We start from the raw sequence: 21,912 nt of genomic DNA, 5'->3' as shown, positions 1-21,912 counted from the left end.
TAAGATGCTTTCTATGCAATACATATGAAAAACATATGGCAGTTCTTTATATGAAAGATAGGGTCCAATAAATAAATAAGATTTAACTCAGATATAACTCTGATGGAACAAGAACGCAATGACTAGTGTCATTAAATGTTCTAAAGATATCTGCATATTTTCCCAGAAAATATATTGTCAGGCAAGTTTTATATCCTTGTGGACCTCTAAAAATGGCTTAACAAACCCACAGTGCCATAAATGTCTCCTACACTCTCTCAAACTGAAATTTCATTTCTAAGTGTAAATGAGGCCAGAATTAAAAAGACAAACAGCATGAATAGATGAACCAATGCAGCACGGACAGCAGGGAGGCATTTGTTACTGCTTTCATCGATTCTGATTCCATCTCAGAAGGCTGTTCTCTTTGGAATCCCTTCAGAGAAACAACAGGCAATGGGGATGGCAAAGACTTAAAACTCCACTACAATCTCCTGATGATCTCTTAGATATTCATAAGTGGCAGAATGAGTCCACCTTTAGGTTTTATTTCAGTTGTAATAATGAGTTATGAATAATTGATCACTAGGTAATAAATTATTCAGGTAGGCACACAGTTTCCAAGGAATCCTGGAGTGAGTCTAGTTAATGGCATAATAGAAGCCAAAGGCAGCTGCGAAGGGACATCCCACACAATAACCCCACACTGCAGAGGCATGGGTAGTTAGTGCCTCTCAGTGTGGGCTTTTCCAGAAGGGGCCATATTAATACCTTTTGAATTTTTATAAAGTAGCTGTTCCCACTGGGTACTTATAGTGCTATTAAAATACTGAGCCCTGACCTCTTTATCCATCAGACCGGAATATTTGTTATCAGCCGAGCATGACTTTTGCTGCTAAAACTAGTATTAAAATGAAAAAGTAAGAAACAAGAATGCATACACAGACTCACTTAAAAGCATGTGTGTGTACACACACACATGAGTTTTTATGATTATGTGAGGTTAGCCAAATAATGCAAAAGCAAGCTTTACCTGGGAGGAAATTATATACTGTTCTGTTTTCGAAAACTTTTCAGTATTTACTTACCCCTTATAATAAACCCAATACTCAACTCCTTTAAAGATAGTAAGACCTATGTAAAATTCAACCTCAGATATGTCAAGTTCAATCCATATTGAACATCCAAATGCTTCACTTCCTGTCTTGCAAATTACAGCTGTCATTAATCTTATAATTTCCATTTCTAAAGCAATTCTGAAAATATTAGAAACTACATACTGGAGCTCAATAATTGTTACACTGAAATATTTTTGAAACAGCAACTTGAGTTAAAAGCACTTAATCACCAAAGAGCAAATCCAATATTGTAAAAAACAAATTGGCTGATCTTGTCCTGAAACCCACAAGTACACATGATTTGATGAGGTTCATGGGATGAAAGACATAGAGGTAAGAAAGGGAATGAAGGGCAATTGGGCCACAAATCTAGGGAGGTGGATATGGATTAAATGTTCAGGTTTAATAGGTTTGCTCCAAATTCAAACTAATGGGAACGTGGGAACATCAACTATAATGAAAATGCAAAGTGACTACTACACATAGGAGAGATTGGGAAAACTGACACCTCCCCCCCCAAAAAAACTGATACCCAAATATATTCTAATCAGAGACTTAATGTTCCAAATTTTCCACTCTTAGAAATTTGGAGCTGGGCAAGGTGGCATATGCCTATAATCCTAGTTGTTTAGAAGGCTGAGGCAAGAGGATCTTAAGTTCAAGGTCAGCCTCAGCAACTTGGCAAGGCCCTAAGCAACTCAGCGTGATCTTGTCTCTAAATAGTTTTAATTGGTATTAAAGATTAAAAAGCAACACTCAGTTCTAGCAACTGCAAATTCAACCAGTTTAACATTCATGTAAAATGTATCATGGTCCAGGTTTTGAATTTTCTAAGTATAATTGTTAAGGTATGATTGATATACAATACACTACACACATTTTTCAGTGTGTAATTTTATAAAATCTGACCTATGTATATACCCATTACACCACTTCCATAATCCTAATAATGAGCCTATCCCCCACATGTTTCTTCATGTCCAGAGCTTACTTTTTTAATAACTAAAACTTAGGTTGAGTTTTTCATATAACTACTCAAGCATAGCACTGCTGTACTAATAAGTATATAGCATGTCAAGGTCCATACTTGTATCAGGAAATAAGACCTGTGAAAGCAGCTAAGAAATACTCAAATACTCACACAATTGTGTTCTTATTCAACTATGAACAGGAATTCAATTTCACAGTATTTTAATGAAGGTCACAACTGCTTATTTTTACTATTATATGAAATTATTTATGCAATGAATAATTAGTGGAGTACACAGACCACTTTTAGAACTCCCGATGTCAAAAATGTTTGTTTCCCACTTAAATGTCCACTTCTTTCCAAAACTAAGCTTAGAAATAACTGAGCAAAGAAGCTATTAATTACATGAAGAGTTGTTGTTTTTCTTCCTCACTGACTTTAAGTCATGGACATAACTCCAAGTTTATTAATTAGGCCTGGATGTCAAAAAGCAACTAAACTTTTTCCCCAAGAAAAATCAGTTCAAGGGTATTAGTCTGAGCCATAAAGTAATTTTAATTGAAGAATTTACCCCTTTTCATTCCTTTGAACTTTAACTCATACTGTTTCCCCCTGACAGCAGTAGGAGGAAAAATTCTCCCAAGAAGACCACTCAAATAGAATCAATAATCAGAAGGATGGGGCATGCCTATCATCCCAGCAGCTCAGGAGGCTGAGACAGGAGGATCGTGAGTTCAGCCTCAGCAAGAGTGAAGTGTTAGCAACACTTCACTCTTGAGACCATGTCTCTAAAAAAAAAAAAATAGGGCTGGAATGTGGGTAAGTGGTCAAGTGTCCCCCTGGAACTAAAAAAAAATAAATTACAGATTATACTTGAAGATATTGTACTTTCTTTGGGGATGGGAAATTAAAGTTAATTAATATTCTCTTTGAATGTTTTGATACTCATCAAACATTAAAAACCATGGATTTTGGCTACTTAAGTTCTTCTGGACCTTATTAAAAACTTGTTCATGAAAGTCCCTTTTTCAATAAAGGGGGAGGGGGAGCTTGAACTAGACAACACCCATAAAGTTTTTCTCTTGCATATTCTGCATTAATTCTAAATATCTTACTTATTGAATAAGTGGGACAAACATTTTAAATAATAGGCTTTACTTAGGAATCTTGTACTTTTAAAATCTGGGGTAGTTAAAAATAACATTACAAAGGGACCAGCATATCCAATAATATTTTTATTATTATTTATTAAAATAGTTTAGATATCCCCCCATCTCATACATTTAAATGAAGAACTATAGTCCTAATTTTCTGAGAGTACTACTCAGTGTTAGCAAAGCCATCAGCTTCTCTATTCACAAATCCTCAAAACACCACAATGGAAGAATGGAATGGCATAAATAAGGACTTAAACAGTCAATCTGAAAATCTAAACAAATATACTATAGAAATTTGAACATATGTTTACTGTCAACATTAATATGTCTGAGTATTCAAAATAAATCACTTTGTTTTCTCTCATAGTAACAAATTTTTTTCTATTTGGGTTTTTAAAATTTTATTTCTTCCATATTATATTGATGCATTCAATTATATGGAAGAAATATATTGTTTTTAAAAAAGGAGTTTTGAGTGTTGTCTTATTCCTAAAAGCTTTTGGTTATTAAGTCATCAAAGCAGGCTCTTTTTGGCCCCCTGCCCAAGCCAAACAAGAAATTGAGGGTTTCCTTGCATCCTACTCATACTAAAATACTTTATTTATTAGTCACCTCTCGTGTAAATATTAAAAACCAGGGAGTGGGAGAAGTACAAGGTTTCTTTAATGCTAACACATGTAGCAAACTAGCCTCAGGAAAATCACTTACTTTAGAATATTGACTTTATTACCATTACTGGAATAAGTCAGAGTAATGATGTGCCTTTGCACGTTCTCTTTTTCCTTTCTATCTTCCTAATGTTAGATGTTGTAAGATAGCCAAAATCTCAGGGCTTGACCTTATCACAGGCAGAAATTGATGAAGCCCAAAGTGAAGTCCAAGTTCAAATTTGCCCTTTCCAGATTTACCTATGATAGCCCAAGCCCAAGATCCCTTAGAACCTGAACTATTTTAAGAGGAATTTTAACATGCTTTCATATTATACTTTTTCTTAAAATATAAGATTAAAAAATTTAAACTGATCACTACAATGTAAAAATTAAAGAAAATTGTTTTGAAATTTGGCAGGCTAAATGGCAAAAAAATCATTAGTTTCCTCCAAATTGCTTTCATAACTCTGCACTACGTAAACCACTGAATCCTATTAAGTTAACTTAGCCCACTCAATAACCCTCGTCTTCTTTCATAGATACCCACTGGAGAGAAATCATGTCCATAATACAGAAATAATTGCTTTAATAAGAGCACATTGAACAAGCTCAAAGTTGGAGTCATTAAATCTACTGATGTTTTGTCTAGATTGATTCAAAACTTGTAATGATATGCTAAAATGATTAAATAAATCAGACAGAAAAATTCATAAATCGGTTTCAGTAGGTGTAATATATAAACACTAGCTTAGGCTTTTGTTAAATAGCTAATTGTTTAATATCATTTGCTATCAGCTATTAAATGGCAGGAATTACTGTCACGATTGAGTTATTGAAAATTTACTTCAGATATTATAAATTCCATGCATTATAGTAACAATAATCACTCATTTTAATTATTTTTGTCATTATCCAGCTACTATGATCAATTTATTAATCTTCTAAGAAGAAATAATGTCCTTTTTTATGAACAGTGAAAACTTATATATAGAAAGAAGGATTTTTTTTAAGTTTAGTCCTTATAATATGAAAACTGATTTCTCAATATGTCAGAAATATACTTAAAAATGGATGAAGTGCTTTTTTTCTAATTATAACTGAGCCTCTCAGCAAATGTAGCCATAATTTAAGAGACCCCAAAATACTTCAATTTAATGACATAGAATGTCTGTGACTTGTCAGTGATTGAAGCACACAGTTCATTAGTTTTCCAAAGTTATGCTGTTGACAGGATATGCCAAAATGATCATTATATCAAGTCTCTAAGGACCTGGAAAGAGGAAAGTAATAGTCTAAAGAGAACGCCAGAACCTAAAGATCCATTAAGAGGGGGCCAAGTGATATTAAACCATACAGTGGACTATGATGCAGGCATTTAGAATGGTGCTTTTAAACCTCTATACCATTTTAGGGCCTTTTACACTGAATGGAACTGTTCCCCCACAGTTTTGCCTAATTCAAAATCCTGGTCCTCTAGCAACCAGGAGCAGCTCTTAGACATGCAAAAGCTTGGGCTCCTCCCACCAGAGGGAGGTGCCCAAGCTTGTAGATTTGTACAAATCTACAAATCAAAAACTTTGGAGGTAGGGAGAGCCCAGCAATTTATATTTTAACAAAACCCTCCAGACAATTATGATACTAAATAAAGGGTAAAAACTGCCAGCTACTTCTTATTCACTCTTAAGATCTCAGCTGAAACAATGCTTCTCAGGGAAGTCTTGCCTTGCCCAGCCTCATGCTGCCAGGTTAGGTGGGTCCATTATACATCACAGCAACCAAGACTTTATTTTACTTTTTAAATTTATTTATTTATTTATTTATTTATTTATTTATTTATTTATTACTAGGTATTGAACTAGGATCTTGCATGTGCTAGGTAGCAACCAATACTTTTCTTTCACAGTAGTAGGTATTGCAATCTATAATTACTTCTTTTTATGATTGGAAAATTCGTGTTTTTTATCTCCCACAAGACCAGACTCTAATTTTAAGCCTACTTGTTCCTTCAGATTACCTTGAAGATCTCAAAAAACTCTGATACCGGGGCCACACTCCAGGCTAAATAGAATCTATTCGTCTGTGACTTGGTTATCTGTATCTTTAAAATATTGTGAGTTTACTGTTCAGCCACAGTTAAGAACCACTGCATCAGACTCAAGTTTCTTGAGGAGCCAGTGACCAGTAGTAAATTGTGATCAATATTTGTTGAATAAGTAGAGATTTTTTTTTTTGTTTTTTGGGTTTGTTTGTTTTGTTTTGTGGATTTTTCTGTTTTATTTTGAATCTTGAACATGGTACAAAATACCAAATACACAAAAAGAGTTCAGTCAAAAGTAAGTCTCCTTTTCTCCCTATTCCCTATCTCTGAGGCAACCACTGAGACCAATGCCATGTTTCCTTAAAAGATTGAATAAATTTTTGTTAGTGCATACAGAAAGGACCAAAAATTGGATGGCTGTAACTTAGATTATTTTCTGGCTTCTTTATACAAATCTGCATTTTTTGTAAAATGTACATGTATTACTTTCAATACTTTGGGGAAAGGAGGTTCCCCTAAGGATAACTGTATGTTTCTGCATCCAGAACTATTTCATAGAGAGACCATGGGTCTGAGGATTCCCAGAAAAATAGAATGTTGTTCTGTGTTATAAGGATGAGACCCCTTACCTGGCATAAGGGAACAATGGTCCAATTATTCCACTATTGTTTGGGGAATATTTTCACCTCTGATTAGATATTTATTCTCTCCAGAATTTCCATCAGAAAATCAAGGAATGAGATAACTTTTCATTCTAGGTCTTGAATTAAGAATTAGCATAATGGTTTATGGATATATCTTGTCTAGACTTAGTTAGCATAAGTCTTCACCAAGACTCCCTGCTTCTGGGTATTTTAAGATGAAAAGCTGAGGCCTAGTTCCAGTATGGTGACTCAAACATTATTCGGTCTTTCAAAGACACTATCCCCCTTCAACCCTATGCCAGATGGTGGTTCTATCTTAGTACAACACTTTGAATCTGGGCTGTTAAGTCTGACATGCTCTCAGGAGAGACTAGGGTTTAGAAAATTATGTAGCTATACAGTAATAGACTCTGGTCCTAAAACTAGGATTTTTTTTAAAAAATGCCTTTTAAAAAATTTTACTGCTGCATTAAAATTTTACATAATAGTGAAATTTGTTGTTACATATTCATATAGGCACACAATACTCAACTGCCTTTTTACAACTTTCCATCTTCTTCACTTTTAGGTCTAAAATCATTCCTCTCTGTTGCAAGTGAAACTAATTCTAGCAACAACTCCTGGCCCCCTCTCCTCCATTTTGTTTCCATAGATGAGTGATAAATTAGTTTAAGACTTTTAAAAATCCACACAAATACAGACCCAAGAACTCCTCAAGGAGGCCAAGCCCTGAGGTTCTATGTACTGGCTGCTTGAAGACATTGAAAACCTTAGAGGTCTCTCTTATTTTGAGCCATCCATGGACTGCGTGTAGGCCACCATGCATCAAGCCTAGTGGATAGGAACATCTGGTGTCTGGGAATGACAGTGGACATTTCCTCTGGTTAACTGCCCTGACACACTGTGAATTTCTGTCCCACTCTGCCATGTCCCACATAGCACCTGAGATGGGTTTAACCTGCCAAGATGCCAATCAACCTGCTGACAGCAAGACATCAAGAAGCAAGACTCCACCCTTGAAATCTTATCTTGATGTACCCCCTTAAATAAACCACTAAAGCCATCTTTCCTTCATCTAGTTCCAGCTCTTGTGTGGACTGGATATATCAGGGGCTCCACTTTTGTAAATACATTTCTGATTCTTTGTCTATCGTTCTCCACTAATTATTTTAGACTTAAAGTTCCCAGGTGGCTCACACCCTCCTAGCAGGAAGAAGAACCCCCTTCCCCCATGAGACATTGGCTGTCGCTCCTTATACTTTCCTATTAAACTTGTGATCCTCTTCTCATGTTGTAGATGTAGGAGGTTAGGAAGAAATGCCCTCTTGAGAGAAAAAGCATTTCTATGTTATTATGTTGACCGCATAATTTAAGCAAAGGATAAAGTATAGGAGCCACAGTTAAGGGGGGAAATGTTTGGATATTTACATGGACAAGAGGAAGAGGGAAACATTAAAGTTCTTAGATAATAGAGAGAAACCAGGAAGATAAGGAAGGACCATAGTTATCCAGAAAGAGAGCCAAACTTGGCCACTGCAACATATCTAAGAGCAACCTGCCACACAGATATTTAAGCTTTGTCTTGTACCATTTATTGGTTGTTTTATGTCAGTTAATTCTGACTCTTTCAGATTAGAAATGTCTTATCTTCTGATTTGGCTCCCTCTCTTGATCAGTTCAGAGCAAAGGTTCAATATTAAATTCTTTTTTTTTAAGAGAGAGAATTTTTTAATATTTATTTTTCAGTTTTCGGTGGATACAACATCTTTATTTTATTTTTATGTGGTGCTAAGGATCGAACTCAGTGCCCCACGCATGCCAGGCGAGCACATTACTGCTTGAGCCACATCCCCAGCCCAAATTGTATTAAATTCTTAATAGTTGATCAAAAAGACCACAGAAGAAAATCAAGTCCACATAATAGAATGACTATATCTTGTGATGAAACTGAAAAAAAAATCATCCAATGATGATAAGATGAATGTAGAAATTCATTGCAGTGGTGGAAATAGTTATAAGTTTAGTCATGTATTTGAGGTTTAGTCAACCTCCTTGGCATTTCTTTTCTATTAAAACAACCTGCATTGTGTTAAGAATCAAAGTAACTTGTTAACTCATTAAAATCTTTTGGGTTTGTCTTTACATCTCATAGAGAGTTAACATCGAGGAGAAGCCCAGTGGGATCCAAGATGGCAGAATAGAGAAGGTACTGTTTCTGACTGCTCTGTGGAATGAAACCACGAAAGCAGTCAGGTGGCATCTCCACAAGGTTTCACCTAGACGGAATACAACATCTCAGAGCGTGTGACAGGACGCCTATACGGCAGATTTTTGCAGAACCATCAGAACTGCAACCACCTGTGCAGAAACCAGAGCCTCTATGCTCCAGTAAGACTCTGGACCCACAGCCTGAAGTTCTAGTGCACACAGGGCTCTCGATCAGTGTAGCAGAATCACCTAATCAGCTGTGCTCTGCTCCCACACAGGTCACATGGCTGCAAACTAGCCACAGCACAAGGTCATCCCAGCTCCCCCACTTCACCAGACACCCCAGGGCTGGAAGCAGACTAATTCCATCTTGGAAGACCTTTCTCTCCATTTTTTGGTGAGCATGACTACCAGCGTGGATCTCCATTTGAACAGATACCTGGTTTCCAACTTCCTCCCCCTCTTTTCCTCCCCCGCTGCAATTACTTGGCACAGTGACTACCCAGCACAAAAACCACTCTCAGTTGATTAGGAGCGCAGTGCAACCAGGGCACTGCCCACTTGGTGCAAGCCTGAGGGCAAGAGGTCCTGCAGTTGGGTCCTGATAATCAAGAGAGGGGAGGGGTCTAAAACCTGGAACAAAACAGAGAGACCAGGATCAGGGAAGCTCCAGGCATGAGTGGGAGACCATACCAGGGGCACAAGTCTCCTCACCCTGGTTACCAACACCACCCTGAGGACAGAGACCCCACCTTAAAATAGAAAACTCTACCTACTGGAAGAGAAGAAAAGCAGGAAGGAAACGGAATTCTAAGACTTTTTTTTCTTTTCTTTTCTTATCCTTCTTCTTTGCCTCTACCCTTCTATCCTCTGGCTCTCACAACCCCAACATATATGAAAACAAGAGCTTTGCATGAAATAGAACATTGAAAACTGAGTCACCAGAATAATATAATATAGAGGAATTGCATAAGCCCCCCTTTTTTTCTTCTTTTTTCTTTCTTTTTCCCTTCTTTTTTTCTTCTTCTCTTTCTTCTTCTTTCAAGCTCCAAATTTTACTATTTTAACATCCTGTAATTTTCTAAATACATATGTGTGTTTGTTTTTATGTACTCTACTGTCCTCCCACATACTTGTCTATCCTAAATTACCTCCTGTCTATTCCCCTCTTACTAACCCTCTTCATTAGAGTTCTCCTCCAAATTTCCAAAGTTATATTAACCCCATACCCTTACACCTTTCTCCCTTAGCATACTGTCCTACACCTGACCCCCAGTTCACTGTCCACCACCAGAAATTATATACCTTTTATGAAACTACTGATTATATTTTAAATAATAATTGAATCCATCATTTCTGGACATTGAGACTAACTATAAATGTTTTAATAACAACAATTTGTTCATAGGTGATGTATTGTTGATATTGGGATCGGTTTACATTGTCTTTCCCCACAAAGGAGGGATCTTGGAACCATACAAGAGCACTACAAATCTATAAGATAAAAACAATAACACACCAGTCCCACAGAGCTGGAAAGAAAGAAACATGAGCAGCATGAAAAGACAAGGGAAGAAAGTACCACAAACAAATCAAGACAACACATCATTAGAAGAAGAGCTATAGCAGAAAAAATTACAGAGAAAGATTTCAGGATATACATGATTAAAATGTTTTTTGGTTCTCAAAGAAGACATTAGAGAACAAATACAGGAAATGAAAGATCACTTTGACAATGAGCTATATAAATAAATCCAATAAGCAAAAGATCACCTCAACAGGGAGATAGAGGTTATATTTTAAAAAAAACAGAAATCCTTAAAATGAAAGAAATAATAAACTGAATTAAAAACTCAAATGAGAGTATCACCAACAGAGTAGACCACGTAGAAGATAGGACATCAGACAATGAAGATAAAATATATCATCTTGAAAAAAACATAGACAACACAGAGAAAATGATAAGAAACCATAAGCAGAACATTCAAGAAATATGGCATAGCATAAAAAGATCACATTTAAGAGTTATTGGGATACAGAAAGGCATAGAGATCCAAACCAAAAGAATGAACAATCTATTCAGTGAAATAATATCAGAAAACTTTCCAAACATGAAGAATGAAATGGAAATCCAAATCCAAGAAGCCTACAGGATGCCAAAAATGTGCAAAATCACAAGAGATCCTCACCAAGGCAATTATAATGAAAATTCCCAACATACAGAATAAGGAGAGAATTTTAAAAGCCAAAAGAGAAAGGAATTAGATCACATACAGGGGTAAACCAATTAGAATAATGATAGATTTTTCAACACAGACCCTGAAAGCTAGAAGATCCTGGAACAACATATTTTAAGCTCTGAAAGATAATGGGTGCCAACCAAGAATCTTGTATTCAGCAAAGTTAAGCTTCAGATTTGAAGATGAAATAAAAACATTCCATGATAAACAAAAGTTAAAGAATTTATAGCTAGAAAACTGGCACTACCAAACATCCTTGGCAAAATATTTCATGAAGAGGAAATGAAAACCAGCAGAGGGGGGTAGCACCCTAAAGGAAAAAATAATCAAAGAGGAAAACCAAGTCAAATTAAATAACAAAAATAAACAAATATGGCTGGAAATGCAAACCATGTCTCAATAGTAACCCTAAATGTTAATGGCTTAAACTCACCAATCAAAAGACATAGGCTAGCAGATTGGATTTTTTAAAAAGTTGCAACAAAATGCTGCCTACAGGAGAATCATCTGATAGGAAAAGACATACACAGACTGAAGGTGAAAGGTTAGGAAAAATCATACCACTCACATGGACTACTGAAGCAAGCAGGGGTGTCCATACTCATATCAAATAAAGTAGACTTCAAGCCAATGTTAATCAAAAGGGATAATGATGGACATTACATACTGTCCAAGGGAATCATACACCAACAAGACATAAAAATCATAAATATATATGCCCCAAACAATGGTGGGTGCAGCTATGTTCATCAAACAAACTCTTCTCAAGTTCTAGAGTCAAATTTACCACAACACAATAATTATGGGTGACATTAACACACCTCTCTCACCACTGGACAGATCTTCCAAACAAAAGATGAATCAAGAAACTATAGAACTCTTTTTTAACACAAATAATAACTCAAGACTTAACTGACATATATAGAATATTTCAACCGACATTAAGCGGATATACTTTCTTCTCAGCAGCACATGGATCCTTCCCTCAAATAGACCACATACTATGCCACAAAGCAACTCTTAGCAAATACAAAAGAGTAGAGATACTACAATGCATTTTATAAGATCATAATGAAATGAAATTGGAAATCAATAACAAAATAAAAAATAAAAATTGTGCATCACATGGAGACTGAACAATATGCTACTGAATGAACAATGATTACAAAAGACATCAGGGAGGAGATTAAAAAATTCTTAGAGGTAAATGAGAATACAGATACAACATATAGAAATCTCTGGGACACTATGAAAGCAGTACTAAATTCATTGCATGGAGTTCTTCCTTAAAAGAAGAAAAGTCAACAAATAAATGACCTCACCCTACATCTCAAAGTCCTAGAAAAAGAAGAACAAATCAGCAGCAAAACCAGTAGAAGGCAAGAAATAATTAAAATTAGAGCTGAAATCAATGAAATCGAAACAAAAGAAAAACTTAAAAAAATTGACAAAACTAAAAGGTGGTTCTTTGAAAAAAATAAATAAAATTGACAGACCTTAGCCACACTAATGAAGAGAAGGAGAGAGAGAACTCAAATTACCAGCATATGTGATGAAAAAGGCAATATTATAATACACACTACAGAAATACAGAGGATAATTTGAAATTGTTTTGAAACCATATACTCCAACAAAATAGAGGACATTGAAGGCATCGACAAATTTGACCATATACTACACCACAAAGCAACTCTTAGCAAATACAAAAAACAGCATATCTACCCAGTTTGAGTCAGGAAGATACACACAACTTAAACAGACCAATATCAAGTGAGGAAATAGAAGAAGCCATCAAAAGATTACCAACCAAGAAAAGCCCAGGGTTGGATGGATACACAGCCAAGTTTTACAAGACCTTTAAAGAAGAACTAATACCAATACTCTTCAATTTATTTCAGGAAATAGAAAAAGGGGAGCACTTCCAAACTTATTCTATGAGGCCAATATCTCCCTGATTCCAAAACCAGACAAAGATACTTCAAAGAAGGAAAACTTCATACCAATATCTCTAATGAACATAGATGCAAAAATTATCAATAAAATTCTGGCAAATAGAATACAAAAACATATCAAAAAGATTGTGCACCATGATCAAGTGGGATTCATCCCAGGGATATAAGGTTGGTTCAACATATGGAAATCAACAAATGTAATTCATCACATCAATAGACTTAAAGATAAGAATCATATGATCATCTCAATAGATGCAGAAAAAGCATTAGATAAAATATAGCACCCTTTATGTTCAAAACACTAGAAAAACTAGGGATAACAGGAACATATCTCAACATTGTAAAGGCTATCTACACTAAGCCTCAGGCCAACATCATTCTAAATGGAGAAAAACTGAAGGCATTCCCTCTAAAATCTGTAACAAGACAGGGATGCCCTCTTTCACTACTTCTATTCAACATAGTTCCTGAAACACTGACCGGAGCAATTAGATGGATGACAGAAATTAAAGGAATATGTATAGGAAAAGAAGAACTTAAATTAGCTCTATTTTCTGATGATATGATTCTAAACCTAGAAGACCCAAAAAGCTTCACCAGAAAACTTCTAGAACTAGTAAATGAATTTAGCAAAGTAGCAGATTATAAAATCAACACCCATAAATCAAAGGCATTTTTGCATATCAGTGACAAATCCTCTGAGAAGGAAATGAGGAAAACTACTTCATTCACAATATCCTCAAAATAAATAAGATACTTGGGAATCAACTTAACAAAAGAGGTGAAAGAACTATACAATGAAAACTATAGAACCCTAAAGAAAAAAGTCAAAGAAGACCTTAGAAGATGGAAGGGTCTTCCTTGCTCTTGGATAGGCAGAAGTAATATTATCAAAATGACCATACTACCAAAAGCACTATACAGATTTAATGCAATTCCAATAAAAATCTCAATGGCATTCCTCACAGAAATAGAAAAGGCATTAATGAAATTCATTTGAAAGAATAAGAGACCCAGAATAGCTGACGTAATCCTAAGCAGGAAGAGTAAAGCAGGTGGTATTGCTATATGAGAACTTAAACTATACTACAGAACAATACTAACAAAAACAGTATGGTATTGGCACCAAAACAGGCTGGTAGACCAATGGTACAGAATAGAGGATACAGAGACTAACCCACAAAACTACAATTATCTTATGTTAGACAAAGCTTCCAAAACATGCACTGGAGAAAAGATAACATCTTCATCAAATGGTGCTGGGAAAACTGGAAATCCATATGCAACAGAATGAAATTAAACCCCTGTCTCTTACCATGCACAAAACGTAACTCAAAATGGATCAAGGTCCTAGTAAAATTAAACCAGAGACTCTGTGTCTAATAGAAGAAAAAGTAGGCCCTAATCTTCATCATGTGGGATTAGGCCCCAACTTCCTTAATAAGACTCCTATATCACAAGAATTAAAACCAAGAATCAATAAATGAGATGGAATCAAACTAAAAAGTTTCTTCTCAACAAAAGAAACAATCTGTGAGGTGAACAGAGAGCCTACATCCTGGGATAAAATTTTTATCCCTCACACATCAGATAGAGCACTAATCTCTAGGGTATATAAAGAACTCAAAAAGCTAAACACCGAAAAAACAAATCATCCAATCATCAAATGGGCCAAGGATCTGAATAGACTCTTCTCAGAAGAGGATTTACAATCAATAAATAAATACATGAAAAAAATGCTCATCATCTCTACCAATCAGAGAAATGCAAATCAAAACTACTCTAAAATATCATCTCACTCCAGTCAGAATGGCAGCTATTATGAAGACAAACAACAATAAGTGTTGTGAGGATATGGGGGAAAAGGTACACTCATCACTGCTGGTGGGACTGCAAATTGGTGCAGCCAATTTGGAAAGCAATATGGAGATTCCTTGGAAATATGGAATCATATGATCTTGGAACTACCATTTGACCCAGCTATCCTTCTCCTCTGTTTATATGCAAAGGACTTAAAAACAGCATACTACAGGGACACAGCCACATCAGTGGTTATAGCAGCACAATTCACAATAACTAAATTGTAGAGCCAACCTAGATGTCCTTCAGTGGATGAATGGATAAAAAAAATGTGACATATATACACAATTGAATTTTACTCAGCATTAAAAAAAAAACAAAATCATGGCATTTGCAGGTAAATGGATGGCGTTGGAGAAAATAATGCTAAGTGAAGTCAGCCAATCCCCCAAAAAACAAATGCTGAATGTTTTCTCTGATATAAGGAGGTTGTCTCATAGTCGGGTAGGGAGGAGAAACATGGGAGGAATAGATGAATTCTATATAGGGAAGAGGGGTGGGAGGGAAAGGGAGGGGTCAGGGGATTAACAAGGATGGTAGAATGTGATGGACATCATTATACAAAGTACATATATGAAGACTTGAATTGGGTGTTAACATACTTTATATGCAAACAGAGATACAAAAAATTGTGATATATGTGTATTAAGAATTGTAATGCAAAACAACAACAACAAAGTACATGTATAAAGGCATAAATTGGCGTGAACATACTTTATATAAAGAGATAAGATAAACTGTGCCCTATATGTATAATAAGAATTGTAATGCTTTCCACTGCTGTCGTGTATTTAAAAAAAAAAAAAAAGACAGAGAAGAGTTAACATCGAGAATATATAAGAAACTTAATAGAAAAAAGAAAAAATAGTAAAACACATAATCTGATTTAAAAATGGGCAATAGACCTAAAGAGACATTTCTCAAAAGAAGACAGAAACAACCTACAGATAGATGAAAAATACATAACATCATTAATCATCAGGGAAATGCAAATCAAAACCACAATGAGATAGCACCTCATTCCAGTTAGAATGGCTATTACCAAAAAGATTAAAGATAACAAGGATGTAGAAAAAAGAGAACCTCTGCACACCATTTGAAGGAATGTAAATTAGTACAGCAATTATGAAAAACAATAGGGTGGTTCCTCAGAAAATTAAAAATAAAATGACCATATGCTCCAGCAATCACACTACTGATCATATATTCAAAGCAAATGAAATTACTATGTAAACTAGACATCTTTGTTTATTGAAGCACTATTCACAACAGCCAAGAAATGTAATAAAACTAAGTATCCCATCAATTGATGAATGGATAAAGAAAGTTTGGTACATTTACACAATGAAATACTATCTAGACATAAAAATAATGAAATTCTATCATTTATAACAACATGGATAAGCAGGAAAATACTTTAAGTGAAATAAGCCAGATATAGAAAGACAAATACCACATAACATCACTCATATGTCTAAAGAAATTTATCTCACAGAAGTAAAATTTAAAATAATGGTTACCAAAGGCTGTAGAATGTATGGGAAAAGGTTGGATACTAAGGTATAGTTTAATGGATACTAAGGTATAGTTAAATGTGAGAAATAAGTTCTATGTTCTATTTCACAATATGGTGACTATAGATAATGATAATGTACTGTATATTTTTTAAAAGCTAAAAGACAAGATTTTTAGTGGTTTCATGACATAGAAGTGATATTTGAGGAAAGAGACATACTTGCCCTGATTTGAACATTATATTATATATACAAGTGTGTGTATGTGTGTATATGTATATGTATATAAAAATAGCACATAGTATCCCATAAATATGTACAATACTTGTGTGTCAATTAAAAAATCATTTGGGTTTGCAAAAAAGAAAACATACTTTGACATCTTAACAAAAATATAAGATGAAATTATGAACTAAAACTAGAAAAATCTTTTTAGGAATACAACATAATTACATTAATTAGACCAGAGTAACTATACTTATTTTTTTAAATCCCAAAAGTTGCTTTTTAAGTTTCAAAATGTAAAACACAATAAAGGAAAAACCTCTATCCCATTCACTACTCAATTTAACAATTTAATTTTATTCTATTGAGATAATAAAAAAGGAATGCCAGATATTTATACCAAAAGAAAACTCTCTCCAAACATGCAATAATCAAGTGTAATGTGTGTGGCTTTTACTTTTATCCCATAGCTAATCTGGAAGTCAATAAAAATTTAAAAGAATGTAATTAAAGATCACAGTATACACAAAATATCAATGATAGAGTGGTGCCCCCAAGTGGCATAATGAGAAACTGCAATATTTTGATTGTAAATTTTCTTTTCTAAGTTTTAGAGATGTAAAAGAGTAAATGACAACAGAATTATTATAATATCAAAAAAATCCTTGAAGAAGTTTTTAAAATCACATGCCTAATAGCAAATTACTTTGGAATATTTGTTTCTCAAAAGCAGAGTGCAAAAGAAAAACTTCCACTTAGTAGAGGATTCCAAAAGCAGTCACTGGGTAGATTGGCTAAAATTTGATTAGACTTCCTTTAATTGTTTTATTGACTTGTCTTGTTTATAATTAAGGTGAATTTCAGTTGTTACTGAGTGATAATTCTCTGTAAGGCCATGTGATAGCTTCATCTTATAAAAATAGGTAGACATATTATTTAATCCTTATTACAGTCTTATGAGATATTATACCATGTTACAGAGAGCATAGTGAAGTTCAGACTAGGAACCAGGTATGCTTTACTCTTTGGCTTCTTTAGCTTCTGAGCCATGGTCTTAATGATGACACTGTAGTGCCCTCTTTCTAGCATTGAAGGATTTCATGAGCAGTCATATCCATTCTCTTTCTGGGTTTAGTAAATTTCCAGAAAAAAAAATCAGCAGATAGTGGAAAGGTAAGATGCAGTTAGGCCTAAGGGACATGAACAGGAGCAGGAATGTGGCTAATCAGATAACAAAGAATTTGTCCAAAGGGAGTAGTTGCTAGCGAGGTCCAATCCACTGTGGCTAAGAAGGCACAGATTTTAGCAAATGTTACTCAATCTTTTTGTTTTATTCTTCTAAAGGAGATGAAATGCTCAATTTTTGAGAGCTGCCCAGTTGAAAATACTAGCAACTAATTTAGGATTAAAAAGAAATTCTATGCAGACCAAACAAAACACACCTGAAGGCTGCATGCGACCAGTATGTAATTTATTTTAGATGATGAATGATTCCTTTTCCAAATAGTCCTAGACTAGACCTTTTAGTGCCAAATGATTTGACCATTATTCTCACCATTGGATTCATTCCACAACACTAGGATTTGTCTGTCATCTTCAGCTCAAGTCATGTGTTTTAAGATTATTTCCAATATAAGAAAAGTCATTTATAAATCATTACCAGCCAACCAGTCCCAGACCCCCCACCTTTTCTTACTTTCTTTCCCCCTATGGACAGCCTCACATACCCATACCCACCCACACACACTCTACACTCATTAATCTCAAGTCCAGAGCTTTCAAGATCGGTTTTCACACATTTTATTTTAGCTCCTTTTAATCAACATTTTAGCCTTTCTGTGAATTCTCTTTAAATTCCTCATCTGTCTCATTAGTTGAAAAAACTCAAATTTGACATGGTCCAAAGTGTGGTTTTTATAAGTCCTCGGCCAAAATTAGGTCTTATGCTCAATGCTGAAGGCTCTCTAATAATTGCCAAATATTCATCATCCTACTCTGGGCTGCTAGAAGAGCACCTCTAGATTAAAGGGGAAAAATCCTTTGGGGGGCAGGAGTCATAATGCATGTTTTCTAAGAATATCAGTAAAATTCCAGCTCTTTCACCATTCTTCATGTAGAAATTTATTGAAAACTATTTAAAATTACAACTTTTTAAAATTCTACACAAACTACTTTAAAGGTTGATCTTTAAAATAAAGTAGTAGCATTAGTGACACTTGCTTTTGTAATTTCTATTAATATGAAGAAGTAGAAAAGTATTTATCACACACTAACTTTAAATCTGCACTTAAATATCCAATGAGAAAAAGCTGGAATAACTCAGAGTATCTAAAAAACTTCTGAATAAAAGAACAGACTATGGGATGGAAATCTGGTCTTCTAGGGCTAAGGGCTGATTTCTTGGATCATTTTGTTTCTGCTTTCTCTGCTCCTGTTTCTAATTGCAAGTTTCTTATCCTAACTTCAGTTCCAACTTTCACTGCCAAAATTAAAAAAAAAAAGCTTTAAGCTAAAAATGAAAGTGTATCCTCATCCAGAAGAAATGTACTATCCAAAAAGTATTATTACATTTTTCTCTGGGAGTTATGGGGTCAAAAACCAAAGAAAAGCAATTTACAAGGAAGTCATTAACATAAGCTAATTTTAAACAAAGACTGAATTTGGTTTGAATATCTAGTCTGAGGGCTTTTTGAGTACAGATTTTGAAAATTTCTTTCAGAGAAAAGCCAAATAAAATTAATGCCATGTTTCCTTTAGTACATCATTTTCACCTCAAATGTGAATTACTGCTTATTTATATTTCATAACACTTCTAAAAGTGCAGTCATAAACATTACTTCTTTTTCTTATTCAAGAAGTTACAATCAAGTTAAGTGAAAGCAATATTGTAATTGGGACTGTGGTATACTAAAAAATTATCATATGATCTACCCCATTTACCTTCTTTAGGTTATTTGGATACTTTATTCACAATTGAAATGCCTTTAAGAACCTTATCTGGGGCTAGGTTATAACTGAGTGGCAGAGCACTTGCCTGGCATGCATGAGGCCCTGAGTTCAATTCCCAAGACCACAAAAGAAGAAAGAAAAAAAACATATCTGAAGAGATAAATGAAGGAATAGCTTTAGTAGCTTCTTGCTTTAATGCAAAAACCAGGTTCAAGGATATCCAATGTTCTTAATCAGCCAGTAGTTACACCTACAGGGAGCCAAGATCAGTATGAAGCATTTTACTTACAATTCCTCTCCTCTTTTGGCTTTCCTATCTGAAACAAGATAGACAGTTCCAAAACTTCCACTTCCAAGTTTCTGCTGAAGCACATATCTTCTTGCAATCAAGGTCTCTGGATAAGTGGAAACAGCTGTTGATGCACACATACACTTAGCTGCCTCTTGGAATTTCAACATCGCTCCAAACAAGATAGTACTGGTCTATTCATTTATAGAAACTTAACAATCAAGTCTCCTAATAGATGATCCAATTCATCCAGCAAATTTTGGTCAATGCCTGAAATGTGAAAAATCCACACATCAGGTCTAAAAGATGCTAAGACTCCTACAGAATATATAAGTATTAGACAGTGAGAACTGCACCTTGATTAACAGACTGATTCCTTATTGGTTAGTTTTAATGATTTCAAAGGAAAGAAATAAGGTAGAAGCTTCAAATTCCAGGACAAGGCAATCTTTCATGGTAAGAGAGTCTATCTTAGTACATCCAAATTTGTCAAAACTAAAAACAAACAAACAAAAGGCTATCCAGCCCATCTGGTGGTACACACCTGTAATCCCAGCTACTCAGGAGGCTGAGGCAGAAGAATTTCAAATTAGACGCCAGTCCAGGCAATTTGGAAAGATCCTAAGCAACTTAGCAAAATCCTTAATAAAATTATAAATAAAAAGGGTATATACAAAAATTGGAACAATACAGAAAAGATTAGCATGCTACCTGAGCAAAGATGACACGGAAATTTGTGAAGGATCCCTTATTTAAAAAATGTTTTAAAATAAAAATAAAAAGGGCTGGGGATGAAGCTCAGTGGTAAGGTACCCCTTGGATTCAAACCCCAAAAGAAGGGGAGAGGGAGAGAGGGAGAGAAAGAGGAAGAGAGAGAGAGAGAGAGAGAGAGAGAGAGAGAGAGAGAGAAGAGGAACAAAAAGGAAACCATGAAAAATGATGGCCTGGGAATCACACATACATCTGTACTCCCAGTGATTCCAGAGATTGAGGCAGAAGGATCGCAAATTTGATGCCAGCCTTTGTAAGACCCTGTCTCAAATTTAAAAATAAGGAGAGCGGAGGATGTGGCTCAGTGGTAAAGTGCCCTTGGGTTCAATCCTCAGTACAATAAGTAAATAATAAGGCTGGGGAATCTATCCCAGTAATAGAATATCCTGGGGTTAAATCTCTGGGACCATCAAAAAAAAAATCCAAATACAGTTGTCAATTCCTTAATCTACACACTTGCATCAACATTTTGCAATACTCTCTTTGCACTTTAGGTCTATTATGGTTTACAAAGTAAACTGAGTTAGAATTAAAGAAGATAGCTTAATACTGGATTAATTTTTTTCCTGTAAATTTTAATCATAGTTTTTCCACTTATTATAATAGATGAGAGGAAGGATAAGAATTCAGAATGAATTTCTTCCCATGTTAAGCAAATTCTGATCCAGTTTCTGAAGCTTCTATTATACCCTGTGGGCAGAGAGTAATCTCTCTGGGTTAGAATACAAATGTATTTCAAAACTAAAATCATATTCTAATATTAGCTGAATATAAATGTGCTATGGATAAATCTGTAATTCCTCAAGGACATATGAAATGTATAGCAGAGTTATGAGAAGTAGGACTATTTCATGAGTAGGTCCATAGTAAAATCATTTTTATTTCATCAAAATGTTAACTGTTTTGCTAGTAATCATGAAAATTATGCTTTTGTTTTAAATCTATATGAAAATGATTTTAAATTGAAGACTATGCCTTGAAGTTAGGTTTTCATATTCAATAATTCCAAAGTAGTTAAGTCAAAAAGCTATTGTTTGGGGGACTGAGTTGTGGCTCAGTGGTAGAGCGCTTGCCTATCATGTGTGAGGCACTGAGTTCGATTCTTAGCAACACATATAAATAAATAAAATAAAGGTCCATCAACAACTAAAAAATATTTTTTAAAAAATCTATTGTTTATAATGAAGATCAGTTGTCTTTATATGATAGTAGTGTCAGTTAACCACAATGACAATCAACCACAAAAATGACCTCATATATTCTTAAAAGAGAACATAAACATGTAAATATCCATTTATTACATTTTATTACTTAAAAATCCATTGATCACATTTTATTTACTTAAAAT

At 34.8% G+C, this 21,912-nt stretch overlaps 1 protein-coding gene and 1 non-coding gene across 10 annotated transcripts in view; one reads left to right on the top strand and one right to left on the bottom strand.

The window, feature by feature from the left end:
- The window catches only part of Nek11 (NIMA related kinase 11), a 307,831-nt gene that overhangs the window by 284,526 nt on the left and 1,393 nt on the right, over positions 1–21,912 (bottom strand). For 6 of the 9 annotated variants that reach the window (XM_005327006.5, XM_040269806.2, XM_040269805.2 and 3 more), the window contains exon 2: positions 19,794–20,063. The exons of 1 other annotated variant lie outside the window; for it this stretch is intronic. In XM_005327006.5, coding sequence (XP_005327063.2) covers positions 19,794–19,963 — 170 coding nt within the window. In that variant the 5' untranslated portion in view covers positions 19,964–20,063. The remainder of the gene's footprint in view (positions 1–19,793; positions 20,064–21,912) is intronic. 2 more of the 9 variants (XM_078043300.1, XM_078043301.1) reach the window with 2 other exon arrangements.
- On the top strand, positions 20,444–20,549 carry LOC120884579 (U6 spliceosomal RNA). The gene has a single exon (XR_005727010.2). It is a non-coding gene; the product is annotated as a U6 spliceosomal RNA (small nuclear RNA).

This window comes from Ictidomys tridecemlineatus, chromosome 3 (assembly GCF_052094955.1).
Source record: "Ictidomys tridecemlineatus isolate mIctTri1 chromosome 3, mIctTri1.hap1, whole genome shotgun sequence".
Classification (NCBI taxonomy): domain Eukaryota; kingdom Metazoa; phylum Chordata; class Mammalia; order Rodentia; family Sciuridae; genus Ictidomys; species Ictidomys tridecemlineatus.
Note: the sequence above shows the minus strand (reverse complement) of the source record. Positions and strands in the feature narration are given on the sequence as shown.